Raw genomic sequence first — 10,008 nt, 5'->3', positions numbered from 1 at the left:
TTGAGATGACAATCATCCTGGGATAAAACCATTTACATAAATTTTTGCATCCTAGGATGAAACTCATCTCAACGTTCGTGAAAACTGCATATATGATATATATTGTTTTTGAAATTAAAAGGACGGCTTGGTCTAATATCAAACACATGAAAATGACAAGCCTTCTAGGAACTGATGTCTCTCAAGGTAATGATGTGTACCCATGGATAAGTTCAGTGCTACACTGTACAGGGTAAATCAGCAAGTTTTTCATTGTTCTCGAGCTGAAGTCGAACTTATGATACTTGTAAAACCAGGAAAACGTGCATTAGGTAATAAAGTGTTCAGAAACATTGCACAGATCTCAAAATTAAAACTAGGCACCTAGCAAAAGGACAACAGCTTTGCGTCAGCCATTCGGGTTTTAGCTGGCATCAGAATGTAATTTACCGCAGTACAAAGAAAAGTCCTGCAAAACACTGCACGAAAAGAAAACAAAGGCTGCTTACCTGCAATTCACGAGTTATCTCGCGATGGTTCAGTTCGTGTTTGGTTCAAAATGGCGACTTCTAAATCAGCTATCGCCGGCGAAAGCCGACCACGTTGATCCCCTTCCTTGTCAAAATAATCACAGAGGACACGATCATAACGCAGTTTCATTGGTAGAAAGAAGAACGTTCATGCGAGTTAGTTGTAGATGAAAAAAAAATTAGGGTAAATGCGAGGTAGAAAATGCGAGATGCGAGATAAAAATGCGAGATTTGAGATAAAAAAAATACGAGATGCGAGATATCTCGGATCTCGCATTTTTTATCTCGCCTCTCGCATTTTTCTATCTCGCATTTACCCTAAAAAAATTTTTTTTCGTCTACAACTAACTCGCATCTGGCATGTCCCTAGCCTGCGAACGCAGACGTATTTCCGGCTGTCGCTTCACTCCGCCGAAAAATAACGTCGTTATTTTTCGGCGGAGTGAAGCGACAGCCGGAAATACGTCTGCGTTCGCAGGCTAGCATGTCCCTTACAGGCTTCCGTACATATCTGCCACGGAAGACCAAACTGCAACGCTACAGGCCACTTAGCCTGCGTAGCAGTCGTTTCCGTTTCCTTCAAGCCAAGCGGGGTAAGCGCGCGAGGGCATTGGGCAAAAAGGAGCAAAAAAAGTAGGAGCGGGGGGGAGGGGTGGGGTTTCCTTTCCTTCCCCGCCCCCCCCCCCCTCCCGCTCCTACTCTTTTGCTCCTTTTTCCCCAATGCCCTCGCGCGCTTACCCCGCTTGGCTTGAAGGAAACGGAAACGGCTACAGGCCACTTGGTCCTCCTGCCCGGCCAGGCGGCTCTGGGGACGAGGATGAGACGAGGATGAGACAGCTTTTGGCTACAAGGGAGACTGGAAACAAATTGGTTGTTTTGGTCAGCAGCGATATCACTGTGGGCGCGAAAGAGCGATGTCATAGTGTTTTGGCGGTCTTTTGGCGGGAGGATTTTAAGTTCGTTTCAAGTACGTGTTGTCGACTCAAATCCTTTGGATTTTCGTACACATTTACGCCAAAATCTGGACTGATTGTGTTTGAAAGGACTGGTAAGTCAAAATAGTCCAAGTGTTGCTTCAAAGTTTTGACGTACGTCAAGAACTTGCACGCTATACTTTCGCGATTCAACGCATGACTTTCTATCACTTTCTATAGTGTTTTTGGCGGGATGATTTCCCGTTTCAAGTACATGCATGGTCGATTCTCGACGCAAATTCTGTGGATTTCTTTTCTCTTTGACGCATTAGTGAACCCTTACAGCACCGAAATTTGTATTGATTGTGTTTCAAAGGAGCTGGTAAGTCAGAGTACAAGCTGAAAGCAGTAGAAGTGTTGCTTCAAAGTTTTGACGCACGTTAAGACGGCTTACTGTACGTTGCGAAATGAAATGAAAATCTGTGACGTTATTTGACGTCCTCGCTGCAACTGAACAGGAAACTGCCAGCCATAAAAAGACTCGCTGTAATCCGTGTACGAAATGCCAAAATATTCGGAACATTCGGATTGCTCGCAAAAGCCTGGCGTTTAATTTTTGTTGCCACAAATATGCAAATACTCTCACCGGAAATGTCACGCGAGGGATATTCAGTTTAAAATGAGCCGATAAAATAAATTTTATTTTACTGTTTCAGTGTTTTGCACACTCGAAAATGACGGCTTAATTTTAAACAAATTATAAGATAAACAAATGTACGAAAAAAGCATTTCTTGAATCAAGTCGTTGTTGTCGAAGTCAAAGGGGTGCATGATGTCATTTGGCGCCAGGAGCTCCCTTTGGCGGAAAATGTAGCAGTCTTCAAATCTTCCAAAAACATGGAAATTTTTCATTGCCTCTTATAAAAGAAATAAATGATTCAGTGATGAAGAAAGAACAGGAGGTTAATGTCAACAAAATAGGTAAAACAGTCTCTAACATCTAAAAATAATCAGTAGCGATAATGAAATTAAACAATAATAGTAAATTATAAATAATTTGTGTAAAACAACACTTCTTTAACGTAAACAGTCGTAGAATAGGGGAGGAGTATTGCAATATACTTTAACCCCTTTATCGCCACAATCAGCTAAGGTTAAGGGATAGTCCATGTTCCTTTTTGAGGAGGGGGGAAGCAATTGCAAAAACAATTTTAGCATGGAACTTGTAAAAGAAAAATATGGCTCGAACTAAAGTCACTTAAAAATATCTTGGAAAACTAGCGGTGAAAAGAAATCATGTTGAAAATTCCGTCACCAAGAGAAAATAAATTAAGTAAATAATAATGATCATAATAAAAACGCGCTCTAAAAATAATTGCCAGCAGCCTTCCCTACACCCCTTCCCCTCCTTCCGAAAAGCTTAGGTCTATCCTAAGCCTGAACGTCAGTGTTTCAATCTAACTGATCAGTGGTAATGGGATTATAACTAGAACTATCTGAACAATATTTCATATCTAACGATGCAGATCATTTGTGACATAAAGCATATTATTGTTGTAAGGTCATTACAAATCACACGCACGTCCAAAACAGATTGTGTAAACAATTAAAGTATTTTTGATGGGCTCTACATGGCCAACGGATAACGAGATTAAAACTGGAACTGTTTGTGACATTACATCTAACAGTGGATATAATTATGTATATATATATGTGTTCTATGAAGCAAAACTACTTCTGCTTCAATCATTATAATCATTTAATGATCAATCTCTTGCAGAATAAAAGCACTTTCACAACAAAATGTATTAGCATTGTAGAACCTTTAAGGAATAATTTGCCTATTTAAAGCCAATTTGATGACCCAGCATTCAGAATACAGCTATTTGAATTAATGTTGTTGGAACATTTTGGCAATGACAACCGCAAAATTGTGACCAAATTTTAAGGATTTACAGCTACCCACATGACCTTGTGGTCTTTTTATGGCTGGCAATTTTCTGTTCAGATACAGCGAGGAAGTCAAATAACGTCACAGATTTTCATTTCATTTCGTTCCATTTCGTTTCGCATTTCACAAAGTACAGATTTTCATTTCGTTTCATTCCATTTCGTTTTGTAAAGTACAGTAACCCCGTTAAAACAATTTCCATGACCAGATTAATAAGCTTTAACTCCCTTTTTTATAAACTTATGATCAAAGTTTAATTAAGCTTAAAGGGTCACTGTCATGGCGATTTTGCTGAATTTTGCCGGAAACGGCTCAATTATTAGATGACATAATTATCTTTTTGCTAACATGAAATTGCTCTTAGAACACGAGGCAGAAAATATTAACTAAAGGGATTTCTCCAATGAAGAACTAACCATAATCAGTTTTTAGTAACTTCTCTATGATGCACTGGAAGAGCTTGAAAAAAATTAGCCAACTTTTTCAAGTTGCAATCCATTTCCATCCCAGCCATCCATTTCCATCCTAGCCATCCACGGCCAAACATAACTAATACTAATTTCTGTGTACAGTACTAGACAAGTACAGTTATTGTTAACAAAACTAAACCATTATTTTAACAGATCCACCAATTCAAACATTAATTTTTGGCCATTCAAAGTGACACTGTCCTTTTAATGTTTTAATTAGCTTGTGGCTACAAAAAGCTTAATGCTTTTGATAGGCTGTCATCTTCAGCAAAACTTTTTGTTTGGCATTGCCATGGTTTCAGGGCAGCAGAATGCTATAAACTAGTAATAATCAAATAGTAGGAAGTACTGTACGTCCGATGATCTTGATCCCAGGCTCTCTCTCCTTTGTGGTCTGGCCCTGCCAGATGCACGTCCCAAGATCCATCCATTCATTCAAACAATCAATGTTGTGCCATACATTACTGTAGCTCGACTCCAATCTGTGTTATGAAATGCATTTTTCTTACAGTGTATGTCAAATGCAATTAGACTTTGATTTTAATACATGTATCTCAGAAAGAGTAAGCTTAAATATACATGTAAGCTCAAGCTTAATGGCTTTCCATGGTGACTTTTTTCTGATTCACATGCATGACAATGAAGAGAGTTTGCTGAATAGCGATAATTTACCAGTCGCGACCGACAAGGACTTGATTTAAAAGCAGCAAAATATTAAGCCTTCAAAGTCTTATGTATTGCTTCACAGACTATTACAATGTAACAGTAGAAATGCTTGTTTTGAATCAGTACAGCTATACAGTAACTCCATGGCCAAAGGGAATCTCACTTTCTAACCTCTAGGCAGTCATTTATGTGCAAAAAAAATGACCATAGACAACAAGGTGTACTAATCACATACATTGGCTCAGTGGTACAGTGCCCGGCGGGTCACGCTGCAGAGTTGAATTTTGTTCATCTCTAGATCATGCGTTAGAAGTAGACAAACATAGTATGGCCCATCATCAAGACAGTAGCAAGATTTGATTGATGATAATTTTATGTAGCAAGGCGGTGTAAATGAGTGAGGTTAGTTTTCTTCTGCATTACAGCACCTTTATTTAATCCAGGAACTGATAATCAAGGTGCTACAATTTTATGTTGGAAGGGCCATATGACTGTGTACATTACATATGTACCAGTCAATAATTGACAGGTACATAATGACCCCCAGGACACAGCAGGAATTTACTATTGGCCTGGTGTCAAAACACCACTAATTTCCCCGCCCCCTGGGTCAAGTAGACTGTTAAAAGCCCTGCTTAGGAGGGTACCTGTACCGCACTTCAGAACCAAATAAAATACAAATCAGTTAGAGTTTGTTGGTAAAAATTGACATTGTGACGGATGTAAGGTTTAGCGTGGCATCATAAGATTTTTCATTAATTATGTTAAATTTTCAGCATACTGTAGATTTTGATTTAGTATCAAATCGGCACAATTGGTTCAGCATATATAACGAGCTCACTTCTTACCTCTGTGATTCAAGTTGAAGTCTTGTCTTGGTGTTGCTCAACCTGTGTATTCAGTCTTCTTAGTGGATAACGACACAAAACCGTTGCTAATGAGCCACTTAGGATGCGGAATAGACCATCTTGAGTGACTAAACTCCAATCCACTCCTAGTGTGTGTACATGCCATAACCCAAATGCTTGTAAAATAGGCTCTATTTAATTATCTGTGCAATTAAATTAAATGAAATCACATACCCAGTTTTGGAAATGTTTGATACTGTTTTACTTAAATCACATAAAAATTAGAAGGGCAAGGGCTTGGCTTAATGTCCCTTCATGTACTTTAATCCCCACTGTTCTCCCCACTTCCAGTCAATGGCCCCAGTCAAACCAACATTTGTTAATTTCCCCGCCCTTCGGGGCCAACGTGTTGTTAAATGAGCATTCAATCCCGGCTATGGCTACATTAAATCCCTGCTACGTGTATGTCCCAGGGGTTGGGGTCCGGGATTTCAATTGACTGGTGCATTATCCCATAGACTATTATAATAATCACACATATACATGTACATGTACATTGAACATAAAGCTAAATAACTAAAATTTAATGCTGCAAAGCCTATGCTATCTAAAGCCAATGACTAGTGCATTGATTGCACTGGTTCTAAATGAATAACAGTACAGTGTACTGTGTTTTAAAGCTCTCCAGGCAAAAGCGGCTTATTCTATTTTGCGAAACGAAACGAAACGAAACGAAATGAAATGAAATATGCTGCAATAGGTGACAATCGGCATGAATGTCTTAATAACATGATTTCAAAACAAAATTGCTGCCTTTGCAAGCTTATTTGATGACAATTAACGCCATTTCGCAAAGTAGCAATTTTACAATATTACTATTCTGCGAAACGGCGTCTAAATTACCTTTTAAACCCAAATTAACAATCTACGCGCTTAAAATATCAACCTAAGTTGTCTGTTGGGCATTTTACATTTCTCTTTTCGCTCTTAGACCTTGTCCTGGCGATAAAGAAGCTCGTTTCGCAAAATAGTAATTTTTAGCAAAATTACTATTTTGTGTAACGGCTTCTAAATTACCTTCTAAAATATCAATAGTCTGTTTTGTCATTAATCTCGGCATCTTGAAGACGAAGAAGTTCCTTTTGCAGTAAAATATATTATGATAATTGTTAATTCTTAGTACAGTCAAACCTGTATATAACGGTCACCCTTGGGAAATGGCTAGGGGACCGTTATATACAGGGTGACCGCTGTACACAGGTAAAAGAGAAATGAAAAATTCATAACAGACAACTAAGGTTGAAATTTTAAGCGCATAGATGGTAAACTTGGGTTAAAAGGTAATTTAGAAGCCTTTTCGCAAAATAGTAATTTTTAGCCGTTTCGCAAAATAGTAATTTTAAGCAAAATTACTATTTTGCGAAACGAGGACTAGGTTTAAGAGCGAAAAGAGAAATGAAAAATGCATAACAGACAACTTAGGTTGATATTTTAAGCGCATAGATGATTAACTTGGGTTTAAAAGGTAATTTAGAAGCCGTTTCGCAAAATAGTAATTTCTAGCAAAATTACTGTTTTGCGAAATGAGCTTCTTTATCGCCAGGACAAAGTTTAAGAGCGGAAAGAGAAATGTAAAATGCCCAACAGACAACTTAGGTTGATATTTTAAGCGCATAGATGGTTAACTTGGATTTAAAAGGTAATTTAGAAGCCGTTTCGCAAAATAGTAATATTGTAAAATTACTACTTTGCGAAATGGCGTTAATTGTCATCAAATAAGCTTGCAAAGGCAGCAATTTTGTCTTGAAATCACGTTATTAAGACATTCATGCCGATTGTCACCTATTGCAGCATATTTCGTTTCATTTCGTTTCGTTTCGTTTCGTTTCGCAAAGTAGAATAAGCCGGCAAAAGCACCTCATTACATTGTTGATCTGATTTCTGTTGTGCCACCAAGTAAATACCTTCATCAAAACAACAATAGCATCCTGCTCTGTCAACATAGTGGTTCATTTAAAAATTCAGTTGGCGAGAGAGCATTATCACAAGCTGCTTTAAAGCTCTGGAATGCTCAAGGACTGTGCAACTAAAGTTATGCTGACAATTTTTTAAAATTGAAAATGAAAATGTTTAAAATATAGAAATTAGTCCTTTTTTAAGTGTCATTGAAGCAGTTCTCTAACTTTAGTTCTTTTAATTCTAATTTACTTAGTGAAAGTAAATATATGAAACATATCAAATTTTTTGAACTGCAGATGAAAGATTAAATAGAAGAAAGATCCTCGCAGTCAGTATGCGACTTAAGCAGTTGCAACTGCTTAAGTCACGTAGTAACTGCAAGGATCTTTCTTCAATTTGAATTTACTTAGTCTTGGTTTAAAAGCATAATACTAAATTTAGGTAATTGGAGCCTAGAGGCTAAAGGAACCGTAAGGTTTTCGAGTTAACCTCTAGGAACTATTTACAGTTCATTTTGATAAAAAAGGAGCAACGAAGAAGAAAGAAACCAGACCCAGTTAATAATGCCCAATAATATAATTTAAAAGTGTTTTACGCAATTCCTAAGAGTAAGAGAATGTGCTCTACAAATACTTTTATTATTATTATATGAAATACATTGGTCTCTCTGACCTTAATATTCAGTGGAAAAAAGGGGCCTTTTTAAACAAAAAGCCATGTTGTAGTTGTTCTAAATGAGGGCCAAACAGACCAATGGCATGAGGTTTCCTGGGCTCATCTTGTGCTGTGTGCTTTGAAGAGCCCATTTTGATACAATCGTGAAGTTTCTGTCAACTCAGGTATTGTCATGCAAATCTTAGTATCCAGTGATCTAATGTACAGGTGTTATAGTACATTACAGTTCTTGTGATGTGTTAAAGTGCATATGAAGTGAAAAATAATTTATACCTATTTGAAAGGCCTTTCAAAGGCACAATACATGCATACATGCATATACATACATTAATTGAAGCTTTTCCAGGGCTAATGTCTGCCACAATGTATTACAGTTACACATTAAAATTATTTAAAGATCAATTTAATATATTGAAATAAGGAATTAAAAAATTATTGTTTTTTTTAAATAAATTGGTAACATGTGAATGTTCCTTAGAAATGTAAGGACGTTTTGAAAACACCCATTTTTCCCTCCTGACTCTTCTTTTCCTGCAGAACAGGCATTATTTTTTGCATTTTTCAGGCGTGATGCGTGACAGGCGCATTTGCCCTCCTCCCGTCTTGCGTGACTCGCGCTTGCCTTCACTCACCTGAAAAATGCAAAAAAAAAAAAAATAATAATAATAATAAATAAATTAAATAAAAAAAAATTAATGCATGTTCTGCAGGCTAGACTCTTCTTCCTGTAAGAATGATAATGATATGCTTGCCAGAATTGAATCAAATTTACAAACTACATGTAACACTCTGGACGGCCCTTCGAGACTGCATTTTTTTTTTCTGTCTAGGAATGTTTGGTTTCAGCTTGCTTGATATACCTATAGCAGCTCAGGAGATCAAGAATCATATGTGGTTGAGTAGGACTCAAACAGCAACAAAAGATGCAAGTAATGCACATCTACCATTGAACATTCTGTTACAGTAACCTGATAATAGCAGCTGAAATGAACGCTGCTAGGAGTTCAAAGGAGCCCATTGGAGATCCGCCACAGCTAACAGCTGAGTTACTGTCACTTGGTGATGTTACAACAACAACAAAGGAAATCAAAGATGCGCCTCTGCCTGTGGACATTCTGTTAATAACGGCCAGGGATTGCGAGTTCTTGGCTTGTTACACGCAGATGATCAATCCGTTCAGATGTTACTCTGAGGATGTTGGCTACGTTTACTTTGATGGCGAAGACGAACGTCGACAGGAAAAAGTATCAGTTGCTTTGGTACGGAGTTATCAAGGTCCTGGTGGTCCTGGTGGTACTCTCGTAACTGTCAAGAATGCAGCGACCCTGTTAAGGCCCAAGGCAGTTATGTGTGTGGGAACATGCAGTGCTCTTAACCCTACCAAAACCAAACTGGGGGATGTTGTCATTTCTGCCAAAGTACATGCAACAACATGTGTAAGCAGACGTTTCCTCAACATCATCAAGAATGCTGCTGATGGCTATAATGCTCCTTTGAAGAATCTGAAAGCTTATGAAATCAAAGTTCATTGTGATGGTGATTTCTTGAGTCTCCAAGAGCAGGTCAGCAATGAAGGGCGGCGTGAAGAACTGGCTAAATCCTGTCCTCAAGCAACAGCCATGGAAACGAAGGTGCAGGTGCGTTGGTGTGTTTTGCCTTCTTCCAATTAAATGTGGCTTTTTTAAGGCCTGTTCTCACTAGCGCATAAGCACAAGCATAAGTATAAGCAAGCGAGAACATCAGCGACATAAGCATAAGGACATACGCACGCGCAGAATACATTTTTTGACACTATCCTCAATACCAGGTCTCCTCGATGTTTTAAAACAAGATGGCTGACGATGATGATGTCATAGCGTCAGCCATTTTGTTTGTGATACTTTCCGCAGAAGTCTGGGTCAAAGTGACCTGTGATTGGTTGAAGGGCTTGAGCTTATGCTTATGCTTATGTCGGCCCGTTCTCACTTGTGAAAACTGCGACATAAGCATAAGCATAAGCACAAGCCGACACAAGAA

General features: G+C 38.2%; 1 protein-coding gene across 1 annotated transcript; it reads left to right on the top strand.

Annotated features, from left to right (window-relative positions):
• The first annotated feature begins 1,432 nt into the window (after nucleotides 1-1,432).
• On the top strand, nucleotides 1,433-9,662 carry LOC146478111 (uncharacterized). Its single transcript, XM_085112509.1, has 2 exons — nucleotides 1,433-1,557; nucleotides 8,823-9,662. The coding sequence occupies exon 2, from the start codon at nucleotides 8,979-8,981 to the stop codon at nucleotides 9,660-9,662; it is 684 nt and encodes a 227-aa protein (XP_084968635.1). The 5' UTR covers nucleotides 1,433-1,557; nucleotides 8,823-8,978.
• The last annotated feature ends 346 nt before the right edge of the window (nucleotides 9,663-10,008 follow it).

This window comes from Pavona decussata, unplaced genomic scaffold, assembly GCF_977016875.1.
Source record: "Pavona decussata unplaced genomic scaffold, jaPavDecu1.1 SCAFFOLD_67, whole genome shotgun sequence".
Classification (NCBI taxonomy): Eukaryota; Metazoa; Cnidaria; class Anthozoa; order Scleractinia; family Agariciidae; genus Pavona; species Pavona decussata.
Note: the sequence above shows the minus strand (reverse complement) of the source record. Positions and strands in the feature narration are given on the sequence as shown.